The 13,676-nt window shown below is 35.3% G+C and overlaps 1 protein-coding gene across 1 annotated transcript; it reads left to right on the top strand.

Annotated features, from left to right (window-relative positions):
• Positions 1-1,068: 1,068 nt before the first annotated feature.
• LOC133181358 (uncharacterized) lies at positions 1,069-12,245 on the top strand. Its single transcript, XM_061315878.1, has 7 exons — positions 1,069-1,132; positions 2,733-2,877; positions 4,765-4,997; positions 7,858-8,005; positions 10,169-10,401; positions 11,458-11,624; positions 12,027-12,245. Exons 1-7 carry the CDS (start codon positions 1,069-1,071, stop codon positions 12,243-12,245), a joined length of 1,209 nt encoding a protein of 402 aa, XP_061171862.1.
• The last annotated feature ends 1,431 nt before the right edge of the window (positions 12,246-13,676 follow it).

Raw genomic sequence — 13,676 nt, 5'->3', positions numbered from 1 at the left:
GAAATATGAAAGCCCTTGCACCAACCATTTAAATGTTAAGGCCAAGGTTAAAGTTTTTCAATAGTCAGACAAACTCCAAGGTCAAAGGTCACCAAGGTATCCAAGGAAAGGGCTTGTCACAAGGAATACCTATCAAATATGGAAGCTTTAGCACCAACCATTCATAAGTTATGTCCAAAATTAATGTTTTTCAAAAGTAAGTCAAAATCCAATGTCAAAAGGTTATAAAGTTTTACACCAAAGAGATGGTATTGTCACAAAAAATACATATGGGAAATATACAGAATTTCAAAAGTTATGAACAAGTTTAGAGTCTGGTTTTTTTTTTTTTTCAAAAGTGGGTAAATTCCATGGTCAAGGCATAAAAATGCAGGAAAAATGTATATGATATGAAAATGAGTTTTAACAGAATTTTTGTCAAATCGTTATAATAATGATCGACTTTTTAGTTGAGAATACAATTCTTTTCTAGAGTTGGCACAGTGTGAATGAATTTCGGATTTTAAAAAATGGAAGCGCATATATACAGACATGCTTTATTTCAATTAAATACTGCATTAAAAGTAAACATAATCAATACAATTTGCATTGTACGTTTCAATTTAGGCACAGCACGTGCAGGTCTTCGCTCAAAAGAACAGAAAAATTGATAGGAATGTGCTTTAATACTGAATAAAATTAAGTTTACATAATCAATATTTTATATTGTATATATGGTTAACGCCAGTGTCTTTTATTCTTGAAACAAAAAATGAAGAAGAGCAAATTCAAAATATCAATACCTGAATATTAACGAAAACTTTCGCCTTCAAAATTTAACATGAAACACAATAGAGATCTAATAAACAAATACCAATGACTGTGTTAGTTTTCTGTCGTGAATAAAAACTTATTTACATAAAGTAATTAAATGTTACTTACACTCATGCTAAGCTGAGTTTACTTTGAACACTATTTACATGGAGATTCGCTTTTGCGTTACTCTGAAAACAAAAGGCTCTCTCTATTATTCTAGAAACAGGACAAGTTCTCACAGTCTAACTTCAGTAGTCAAACTTGTAAGAGATGATGGCGCAACAAAAAGCTATTGCTGTTTTATTTGGAGTTCTGGTAAATTGTGCACTGGTTTCAGGTACCATATTATTTTTATATTTTATTTTACTCCAGATACTCAGATTCTTGCGGAACGATATTAAAAGTATAATAGAATTACAAATAGCTTTCCTTACAATGTATATCTTACTTTTAACTCCCACAGACGGCTATAAGGCCGCCACAGGGACACCTTTCTCCAGTTCTTCTAACCTATGAGGAAAAAAATAATTTTTATGTTCAATGTGTTTTTATTTACTTTAAACTGTTTAAAAGCAAGATTCGAATGAATGTCATAAAGTTTATGCTGAATAATTTCCTAAATAATGCAAATTTATCCAAATCAGCTTAGGACAAATTAATCCAAGAGACATTTATGTAAAAGTTGTCATTTAATTATATGATGCTTCAATCAACTATCCGAAGCTGTTTTTGTATTTCACTCACATCACTCATAATCAAAGACAAATTATGACGATACCAGACCGTCCTGAAACTTACATACATGTTTCACATCTGTTTCATATTTGGATATTTTACAAGAAAAAGACATTAATGGCAAACTAACGACAAAAATTTATGACAAAGTGATTTCAACTTTTCTATCGTCAACTTCCCTTATTTATTTAGCAATACTCAATTATAACCTGCACTTGAGTTGAGGTCCCCAGTTAATTCGATACGCAAGAGCATGTTATTGACAAATAAGTTGATGAAACAAGTATATGTATATCAACAGTCTCGTTTATATTCAACATTTTTTTTCCAATTCAGTAGTCGATACAATGACCTTGTCAGCGAAAACAATCTGTCGTTAAATCGAATGTTGACTAACATTTTCATATAAATGGTTAGGCCATTTTTTTCACGCTGAAATGTCTTCTTACTTTCCACTTACCTAATCATAAGGTGGACGTGACCTGTTGACAGGGGATGCTTACTCCTCCATGGCACCTGGTCCCACTTCTGAAATTTTTATGAGATTGTGTTTGCTCTGCTCCCAACTTTTATTGTTCCAATGGACTTCTGAGCTTGATTACTGTTTGATATCGTTATCTTCATAATTCATTTTAAAAATGTTTCACATTGTCTTCAATTTTTACAATCGTCATAAGTATATACCAGCCAGACAGCAAAATCTCTTTCATAAAATTGACCCATGCAAATTGTCACCCAAAACGTAGGTGCGATTCACAATTCACATAGATAAGAACTGTTTTGCGACGTTTTGTTAGACCTACTTGTTCTCTGACGCCTTGAAAGCGAAGAAGCTAAAACACGAGCAACAGTACTGTTAAGTGTTGCATGACCATATATGACTACTTGTAATTCCTGTGTTTAACGGATTTTATAGTAAAATTTTATATCATCGTATAAAAATATAAATTAATATAATTATTAATCGTAGCTGTATAATTCCATATATATAAGAAAATTTATTCAGGTACATGCACCAATACATGTAAAATGTGACAGTTGCTTTTGGGCAAGACCCCCATCTTTACCACCACCCCTATGTATATATACAACTAGGCCTCGGGGCCTGTTTTATTTGTGTGATTCATAAATTATTCCAATTAACACATGTTGAATCAACAACAGAAAAGTCGTTTTCTTTTGATAATATACTTAACAAATAGGTTTTTACTACGTCATGAATGAAATGACGGCATCAGCCGCCAAATCGCACTGTGAATCTCTTGGATTGAGGCTGGCTGTTTTTGAGACTCAAGCTGAATGGGAAGAGGCCAGGGCTTTTCTTAATACCCACAATTCAAATTGGGGGTAAGATGTGAACGTTTATTATACTAGTATTTAAAACATGATAATTTTGTCTGCACGCCGCACTAGATTGATTGATTGTTTTACGTCCCATTTCGAGAATTTTTCACTCATATAGAGACGTCACCATATACCGGTGAAGGGCATCAAATGTTGACCTTTACTCGGCACTCAGGACCATTGAGCAGTGAGGGATCTTTATCGTGCCAACGCCTGCCGTGACAAGGGGTTTCGGTTTTTAAGGTCTCATCCAAAAGACCCGCAACTTCCACTTCAAAATGCCGAGCGCATGGCGAAGGAACAGTTGCTACCCATTTTTTATCGACTTAGGTCAGTCGCGGCTGAGATTCGAACTCACGACCCTCCGTAATCAAAGATTACGAAGCTCACCTCGACGAAAGTTATCTATTAGTAAGGCAAATTTCACATTATTTTTTTTTTCTCTAGTGAGGGTACATTCCAGATCAATTTCCATGCAATTTTGGTTTAAGTAGGACTTATAGTTACTTGGAAATAGACCTAGGCCTGCTCGAAAAACTTTTAACCTGTTTACTAATCAAGAAAATTTTGGCCAGTTCCAACATCCAAAGCAAGTCTGGAAGTTTTATCCTTAGATGCACCATCTATCCAAGTTTAATCATTACAGGTCATAATATCATATAGATACTCCAAAAAAATTACCCTGGTCACTCATCTGGATAATGTAGGTGAGATTCAGAATCGAAAGCAAGTCTGGAAGTGTCCATCCCTAGATACATCATGCATATCATGCTAATTTGGTTAAAATATGGCTAAAATTCACTCATGTGAAAAATCTAGGTCAGATCCAGCATCTGAAGCAGGTTGGTTAGTGTTCATTCCTAGATGCATCATCCACGAAAGTATGGTCCAGGTAGGGCTTACATTTACTTGGAAATGGGACTGCTCCAAAATCTAAACCTGGTCTCACATGTGAAAAATCTAGCTCAGATCCAGCATCCAAAGCAAGTGTATAGTGTCCATCCCTGGATGCATCATCCATGCAAGTTTGGTCCAGGTAGGGCTTACAGTTACTTGGGAATGGACCTGCTCCAAAAACTTTAACCTGGTCACTCAACTGGAAAACCTAGGTCAGATCCGGCATCCGAAGAAAGTGTGGTCGTTTCCATCCCTAAATGCATCATTCATGCAAGTTTGGTCCAGGTAGGGCTTATAGTTACCTGGGAAGGGACCTGCTTCAAAAATTTTAACTTGGTCACTTATCTGGAAAATCTAGGTCGGATCCAGCATCCGAATCAAGTTTGGTAGTGTCCATCCCTAGATGCATCATCCATGCAAGTGTGGTCCAGGTAGGGTTTAAAGTTACTTGGGAATGGACCTGCTCCAAAAACTTTAACCTGGTCACTCATCTGGAAAATCTAGGTCAGATCCAGCATCCGAAGCAAGCGTGTTAGTGTCCATCCCTAGATGCATCATCCATGCAAGTGTGGTCCAGGTAGTGCTTATAGTTACCTGGGAATGGACTTGCTCCAAAAACTTTAACCGGGACGCCGACACCGACGCCGGGGGTATAGCATAAGCTCATCTCGACTTCGTCGAGGTGAGCTAAAAAAGTGTGTGGGTGTTGGAAGGGGGCTGTCAATTAAAATTCCATACTATATTAATTCTCTCTGCGATTTCCAGATTCCCCTTCTTCCCGATACTACATGTATATGCCTGATAAAGATCTCTCCATATAAATCTGATCATTCGTAGCTTTGTACACGAAGAAAAAATTTAACTGATTAGAAATAATTCATTTTTTTCAAACATCACTTTATTTTCAAGATATATTTTGTTTAGTCTCCTTGGCAAAGCCTTGCAGAATAAACACTGATAATAAGGCAAAGTTTTCTGAATGTTATTCATTAGAAAGAACAAGAATGTGTGGATTGGGCTACAGAGAGATGTTGCACAATCAGGACTGGTGTACAAGTGGATCGACGGATCGACGCTAACTTGGGGTTCATTTTACAATATTCCCTGGAAGGACGGTAGTACACCTGCGGATGATCCGACTAAAGCATGCGTAAGAATGGAATGGGGTGCGAACCTCCAGTGGAAACATCACGATTGTGCCGCCACAGAGGACTTCTTGTGCGAGGGTTAGATAAAAGTATTAAATATCTTTACAATGCTTAAACAAACGATAGACCATTTATATAATTTGCTCCGAGAGAGAGTCATTTATCAATATCGTATAAATAACATGAAAAGGTGCAAAATCTTTCCTAAATAATTTAGAAAAACATAGTAAAGGGGTTTAATGCAGGACTATGAAATAAATCTACCAAATAATGTATTATACACTAAAAAAAAAATGCTTATCACTCAGTACTATGTTTGAAATCTGTAATCAACACATTAAGTACATTTGTGTAAAATAAATAATTCTGTCCAATGTATATACGTAGCTGAATTTTGCGGATGTTTTGGAGTCAAACCAATTTCTCGAAGCAGTTTGTGCACCATTAGTGTACCGGTATGAAGTTGGTTATTACCGTGGTGGTCACGGAGGTTGCAAGAGTGATGGTGGCTGTCTTTAAAATGATGTAGAGCGATATGTTTATCAGATCGCCTAGAAGTCGTCCAGTGCTGTGACATCCGTTCCCGGTTCACCTCAATTCCGGTTGCCACAAATTTGTGATTCTATTTTGCAATAATCGTGTAGAATTTACGCCTATTAAATGTCGTGGCGACCTACAGAAAATAATTTATGTTTGTTAATCTAATGGCAACATTTTAAGTAGGATCCCCTCCCCCCAAAAATCATTGTTTTCAGATTTTACAAACTTATCCATAGAAACACCCTTCAGACACCATACTGATGGCCCTGCCAAACGCAGCATGCGGTGTCAGTCAGTTTTTTTCTGTTTTTTTTTTTTATGAATTCAAAGAACACATACACAAAGAAGAAAATAGAAATGCATTTCTCCAAAATGTGCTAGCACAATTTTCATGCTTCAGTAAATATTGTAAAGATATATTCCCTTCTAAGTTTGGGTATTTAAGGACAGATAATACAAACAATCTCTTTTTTACAAAAACCATGAAAATAACACTTAAAACCATAGATTTTATTTCCATTCAAAGTTTCACAATAATGTCATATGAAGTGATAAATACATGTATATGAGTATGATATTTTGCTGTAGTTTTAATATGTAAGTTTTCATTTAGATGCTCCCCGCCCCGAACTTTTTTTCTGCTATAAGATCGATAACTCAGTCTAGCAAATTCTAGCATATCAAAAAAAATGTTTCTAAAAGTTAGAGACCCCCCCGGAAGTAGGTTTTTGGGGTTTGGCAAGTTTATGGTTTTTTTTTTTTTTTTTTTGCTAGTCAAGTTTTTTTTTGGGGGGGGGGGGAGTTGTCCCCTCCCCCTACGTGCTAAAGACCTGGTGCGATGCAATTTAGTCTAGTGTAATATGTATTCTGCATCCATGTAAGCTAACTTAGAACGTCAGGGGTCCTGACTTCACTCGTGGCCGTGGAACCATGAGTGTGCTTAAGAATCCAGACGTTGTAAAACTTAACACACATTTCTATCATCATTATCATAATTAACATGGTATTTTTCACTATGAGTGATGACCACTCCTACCTATTGAAAACAAATAACATATCATATTTTCAGTGAATGCCAGTATAATATAATTTGAAGGATTAATGGTTAACAGGATGGTTAGTAAATGATATCATTGTATCACATTGACGGAGGCAAGTCGTCCAGACGTTGTAAAACTTAACACACATTTCTATCATCATTATCATAATTAACATGGTATTTTACACTATGAGTGATCACCACTCCTACCTATTGAAAACAAATAACATATCATATTTTCAGTGAATGCCAGTATAATATAATTTGAAGGATTAATGGTTAACAGGATGGTTAGTAAATGATATCATTGTATCACATTGACGGAGGCAAGTCGTCATCCATTTATGCCATTAAATTAATAGTGGATTTTATATCAATGGGTATTGCAAGTATTTTTGAATGCCATCTCTTCTTACATACATGTGTATATTCATTCTGAAGTTTAACAAGAGGCCCAAAGGCCTTGAATCGCTCTTCTGATAAATTCTACAACCTATACTTTCATAACCCAAGATGCATCAACTGATAAAGTTTGAAGATTCGAAGCCCCTTATTATCTTAAATATTCAGGTATAGCCATGACCTACTTTTAATAAACATACCCCGAGAACCAAATGCACCAACTGACAAAGTTTGATGATACTTAGCCTTTTATTATCTGAAATATTCATATATTGCCTTGAAATTCCAAAAGTAGGTCACTGTGACATACTTTTAGGTTGACACATTTTGAGGACCCAAAATACATCAATTTGACAAAGTTTGATGATTTTAAGCCACATAGTGTCTGAAATGTTTAAATATAGACATGAAATTCCAAAAGTAGGTCACGGTGACCTACTTTTTCAGTTGACACACTCCAAGGACTCAAAAAACATCAACTAACAAAGTCTGATGATTCTAAGCCAATTAGTATGTGAAATATTTAAAAATAGCCATAAAATTTCAAAAGTAGGTCACTGTGAGGACCGAAGATGCGCCAGCTGACAAAGTTTGATGATTCTATGCCAGTAAGTATCGGAAATATTAAAATATAGCAATAAAATTCCAAAAAAGGTCACTACGTTGAAATACTTTAAGGCCTAAGTATGCATCAATTGACAATTTTAAGGTTTGATGATCAATTTGAAAATGAATGCCTACAAAATAAAAAAAAAAATAGGTCAAGAATTGGAAAGGGGTTCTTGAGATATGGCCCATATTCTAAAAACTTTACGCACACATGCAGCACAAATGGTCATAGCATTCAGCTCTTTGAGCCTTTGGCTCAGAAGAGCTAAAAATCGAATTTTTCAAAAGCCTTTCTCTCTCTTTAAAAATTGGCTGTTCATTGTGTATATAAATTATTGTATATTTAAGGTTTTTTAATGAATCCTTCTATCACGTCTGGTTGGTACGATGCCAAAGCCGCTTGTGAAGGTATGGGAATGAAGCTCGCCTCTCTGAAAATTGACGAAATCCATCAGGCAGCCGGAAAATACGTGGCAATCACATTTCAAAATGCAGGGTATGTTACCTATATTGGTTACTTAATTACTTGATAAATGCATTATTGGGAAAGAAAAAGCATTTTTAAACCTAAATATTCTTCTTTGGACAGAATAATTAGCATGGAACGACACCCAAAAGAGGTTATTGCCTTTTGTATTTCAATTTTTTTTCTATTTTAAAAACTTTCTATCATAATATAATTTTATATTCATTATTCTTTAAATCATGATAATGGGATAATGATGAAACTCAAAGGAAAAAGCATTTTTAAAACCTAAATATTCTTCTTTGGACAGATTAATTAGCATGGGCGACACCCAGAAGAGGTTATTGCCTTTTTGTATTTCAAATTTTTTTTTCTATTTTAAAAACTTTCTATCATAATATAATTTTATATTCATTATTCTTTAAAACATGATAATGGGATAATGATGAAACTCAAAAGAAACTAATAAAGTATTTAAGTTAAAATAAAACACCTCAATTCTGTTAATGCTCGTCTCTCTGTTTGTTGTTTTTACAGAGTGAACTCGCTCGTTTGAGGCAATTAAAGGGGCTTGGACAGAGATTCGAAGTTAATATTTTCTAAATTTTTTAGTATAATATCATGACTTATATGCTGCTAAAGAATTTCACACCGATATATTATAAAATCGTGTTTAGAAACTTCCTTTATCTAGAAATGATTTAAACTACGAATTTCGGGAAGCGATTGATTGATGCACACCCTTGCACTTTCACGAAGTAAACTTTATCCTTAATATTTAAGAAAAATGAAATTTACTCTGTATCAGTGAAAAAAAAAACTATAATACAGCAAAATCAGAGTAGAAATATGTGAAAAATAAAACCAACTCACAATTTCTGTACGTCCGTGTTCAGTATATGTGCAGAGTAACAAATTGAACACACCCGGTAAAACATGTAAATATCAACAATAACAGAGCTCGTGCCCATGTTTACAAGCACAGATTTTGACCTGATGTTATGAAGAATGTCGTTATCATTGAATTTTAAGAATTTTCATGCAAGTTTAGATCATTAACCTAAAGTTTGGTTGTTTTTTTTTAAATAAAAATAAAAATTTAAAATTGTAAACAAAACGGCAATGCAACTGTGTCCAGACCCCTTTAAGGACCCCTCTATATACTTCTGATATTCTGATTTTATTACGGTTAGAGTGATCTGTCCTTAGATCTAACTAGATAAATTGAAATATACTTTGTAATTATTATATTTTCCGCTTGAAAAATAAGGGAAGGGGGTATATACATGTAGCGAAAGGGGGGGGGGGGGTTCCGTACGTACGTCTGTTACACTTGTGGTAGCTTCCCTTATCTGCAACTCTTCCTATACTCTAAATATGATTTAATGAAACGTTGACAGAATCTTTATTACATAATTATTGACATTGTGCACCTTCTATTTAACGTTTAATCTGCACAGATATAAGGTTTTCCACAGCAAAACATGGACACTCATGACTGCCATTTTTCCATAATAGTGGGGGTACCCATCTCGTATCCGCAATTCATACTATACCATTGAATAAAATTTAATGAGACTTTTAAATAAATATTTTTAAAATTATTTTTATAACCAAGTGCCACCGTGACCTCCTACTAAATTACGTTTCAACCAGACGGATATTTGGAGTTTTCCGTAGCAAAACATGGATGCTGCCATTCTTTCTATAATATTTCCATACGTCCGTCCATTACTCTTTGGGGGAGCCATCCCTTATCCGCAACTCCTCCTATACCACTGAATAACTTCCATGAGACTTTCACAGAATCTTTAATTTATTACACACTGTCACTGTGCACCTCCTAAGTTATAAACGATTCACTTACATAGACATTTGAGGTTTTCCATAGCAAAATATGGACACGGCCATTCTTTCTGTAATATTGAGGGTACCCATCTCTTATCCACAACTCCTTCTATACCACTGAAAAAAATTGAATGAAACTATCTCATAATCTTTATTACTTAGTGCCATTGTTCACCTCACATTTTACGTTCTGGTTGGACTGGTATTTGGAGTTTCCTATAACAAAAATGGACTTTACCATTATACTAATATGGGAGATGGAGATATCATTTTGTGAGCTCATCGCTCTCATTACATGTACATCTATTGTTTAACCTAAAGTTTTGGAATGTTTTGTTTTATAAGGTCTTCTGGTGATGTCTGGCATGGTCTGTATAAGACTACCAGTAGTTCGTTTACGTTTGAGGATGGAACGGCTTGTACATCCGGATCGTTTGGATGTACCGGTCATACGTATCCTTGGCGATCATCAGAACCTGATTCTTCTGCAGAGTGTATTCGCTTAAAATATGTTAGCTTTGGGCAGTATGAGTGGGCGGACAATGGATGTAGCAACCGATGGAAGTATTTATGTCAGGGTGAGTATTGTTAATTACCAATTCATCAAGGATGATTAGTCTTAGTGCAAAATACTTTAATTATCATTTACAGGACGTACAGCTAAACTCGGCTGTCTGCACCTTGAGTCGTCTGATAATGACTCCTCCTTTTCTTTTCTTTTTTTTTTTAATTTATATTGGAAACAAGAGGAATTACATAATATTTATGTAACACTTAAACTTGTAGATTTGATAGTAAATGTTATAGATTAGAAATAATCTCTAACTATATACAATATGTATCGCACACATGAATGATGGTGTAAAAGGACAATGAGCTTAATTAACTGGTGATTAAGCTGACCAATACACCGTAGTATACCCCCTCCCTATACACACACACACCCTCACACACACACACATATCTTCAAATACATGTAAATATTTAAATAAAACCAAGTTTTACAAAAAATAAATTTCCCTAAATTTGCTTGACTTTTCAATGAATAATATATATGATGGATTACTTTAATGTATTACTTCTTACATCTAATTTATTGGAAGACAAAAATGTAGATATCAAAACTATATCCAATAAAATGATAGAAGAGTAGAATGAATTCGAGTAAATCTTACATGTAAGTCAGACGCACTGATTGATAGTTCATGTACGTAAAAGTAATTGAATACCGGAAGGCAGATCAACCCTCCTTCTTCTTTTTTAAATTCGTTTTGTTAACTTTTATATACTCTCGGTTTAGTCCACAGGTAACATTACAGAAATGAATAATTTATTTTACAAAATACAATTACGCGCCTTCACACTAAAAATGAAATTCTTATGTACTGTAATAGAAAAATATCCAAAAAAAGAATCGACCCCCTTCCTCCGGAAATACGGATTCCCTAGTTAGAAATATATGAATTATGTGTATATGAAGCGGCCTCTCATGATACGTGCCCCCACCCCCGAATCATGATAAGTTTTTAATTATTATTTTTGCGTGAAAAAATCTCTCTTGATTCCCCTTTTTAAATTTCTGGATCCCCCACTAATACTATCATTTAATCCTGATTAGAACATTTCTATTTCAGCCCAGTTTACACCGATCACCACCACAACAACTACCACGACGACAACGACCACAACAACCACGACAATACCACCAACCACCACAACAACACTCCCAGAGACAACTACCAAACCGTGGTGGTTCGTGGAATACAGCGCAGACGGAAAAGCAATCGGCGCGAATGGAAAGGTAACAAGTTAAACTAATGAATACATTTGTAGAAACGAAATGTGAAAGCAGATGATCAGTTTAATTATAGAACTCAACAAAATTATTAAACAGCAAAGCTGGGAGTACACAATATTTTAGCAGAATTGTTAACCGTCATTAAAACCATCCCTTGTAATATATACAATGTATATCTTAATTTGAAAGGAAAGGTAAGAGCATTTAAATCACCCTCTATAATTTCAACAGAATGGGTGAATTCCATGTCATAAACTGAGAATAATTAAATATAGGAAAAATGATAAAACGTGAAGAAAGATAAATATCGTGTACTACAACAATAATGGAAATCTTCAAGCTAAGAATTGCTAAATGATAATTAATTACTTTAAAAAAACATTTTGTTTAACTTATTCTTTTCAGACATTTGACGAGTCCAAACCACCGGCTAGATTCGGCATTATTGGTCTCGCCATAGGGTTTTCCACATTCATTGTTTTAATGACCATAGTTTGCTGTTTGTGGTTTTGTTGTATGAGGAATAGAGACGATTATCGATTTGTGGAGGAGGAAGAGGAGGAGAAACCTAAAGCAATAGCACCTCTCAATCAGAAACCACACGGGATCAAGTATATTGCCTAAAATTGTCAAAACATGATTACCCTCCACCATCTCGCAAGAAATACATGTACTTAAATAACAGGCTGTGGCCCTACTTTGTGTCTTACTAATGTTGAAAATGATCATCATTACATACTTTCTTTCTGGGACCAAGAATGTGACATACAATAGAATTCTTAAATACTCTGAAAATGCTGGAACATTCTGGTGAACTCTCCTCTTAAAGAATATTGGAATACAGTGAATTGCGTTTACTCTAAAGTCTACCCCAAGATTGAAACTTAAGCTGTATGGTCTGTAATTGTTCAGTATTTCTGACCATTGGATAAACAAGAGGCCCATGGGCCACATTGCTCACCTGAGCGCATTGACTAGGAACATAACAATATAACAAATGGCTTTGCTGTTCTTGAGCAGAAATTCTTTTTCCTATATATTCATCTCTAAAAATTTGATCCCCCTTGGTGGCCCCACCCTACCCCTACGGGCCCCCATTTGAATAAAAAAATGAATCTACACTACCTTAGGATGCCTCCATCTCAATATGACTAATCCTGGCTTCTGTTCTTGAGAAGAAGATTTTTTAAAGTTATTTCCTATATATTCCTATGAAAAACTGTGATCACCATTGTGGCCCCAACCTACCCCCAAGGATCATGACTTGAACAAACTTGAAAGTATACTACCTGAGGATGCTTCCATTAAAATATGACCAATCATGGGTTTGCTGTTCTTGAGAAGAAGAGTTATAAAGAATTTTCCTATGTTAAACTTTGATCATCCGTGGTGGCCCCACCTTACCCCCGGGGTCATTATTTGAACAAACTTGAAGCTACACTACCTGAGGATGCTTCCACATAAATATGACCAATCATGGCTTAGCTGTTCTTAAGAAGGAGATTTTAAAGATATTTTCCTATATTTTTCTATGCAAGACTTCGATCCCCCATTGTGGCCCACCCTACCCGGGGTCATTATTTGAACAAACTTGAGTTTACACTACCTGAGGATACCTCCTGATAGAGAATAACCAATCATGGCTTTGCTATTCTTGAGAAGATTTTTTAAAGATATTTTCCTATATATTTCTATGTAAAAACTTGATCCCCCATTATGGCCCCACCCTACCCCCAGGGGTCATGATTTAACCAAGCTTAAGTCTACACTTCCTGAGGATGTTTCCACATATTAAGTTTCATATTTCCTGGCCCAGTGGTTCTTGAAAAGATTTTTAAAAGATGTCATTAATTTTTCACTCAATCCTAATTATCTCCCCTTGAAAGAGGGCATGGCCCTTTATTTAAACAAACATGAATCCCCTTCACCCAAGGATACTTTGTGGCAAGTTTGGTTGAAACTGGCCCAGTGGTTCTTAAGAAGAAGTCGAAAATGTGAAAAGTTTACAGAAAGACAGACAGACGGACAGGCAGACAGCTAAACAGACGGACGCCG

Source organism: Saccostrea echinata, unplaced genomic scaffold, assembly GCF_033153115.1.
Source record: "Saccostrea echinata isolate AGI-Se365-2 ecotype Australia unplaced genomic scaffold, CSIRO_AGI_Sech_v1 ptg000001l, whole genome shotgun sequence".
In the NCBI taxonomy this organism is placed as follows: domain Eukaryota; kingdom Metazoa; phylum Mollusca; class Bivalvia; order Ostreida; family Ostreidae; genus Saccostrea; species Saccostrea echinata.
The sequence above is the reverse complement of the archived record's forward strand: the minus strand, read 5'-3'. Positions and strand labels throughout refer to the sequence as shown.

Coding starts and splice junctions, on each gene's coding strand:
- LOC133181358 (XM_061315878.1), top strand. CDS start 1,069: ATGGCGCAACAAAAAGCTATTGCTGTTTTATTTGGAGTTCTGGTAAAT. Junction 1,133..2,732: donor AAATTGTGCACTGGTTTCAG/GTACCATATTAT, acceptor CTTAACAAATAG/GTTTTTACTACGTCATGAAT. Junction 2,878..4,764: donor ACCCACAATTCAAATTGGGG/GTAAGATGTGAA, acceptor GTTATTCATTAG/AAAGAACAAGAATGTGTGGA.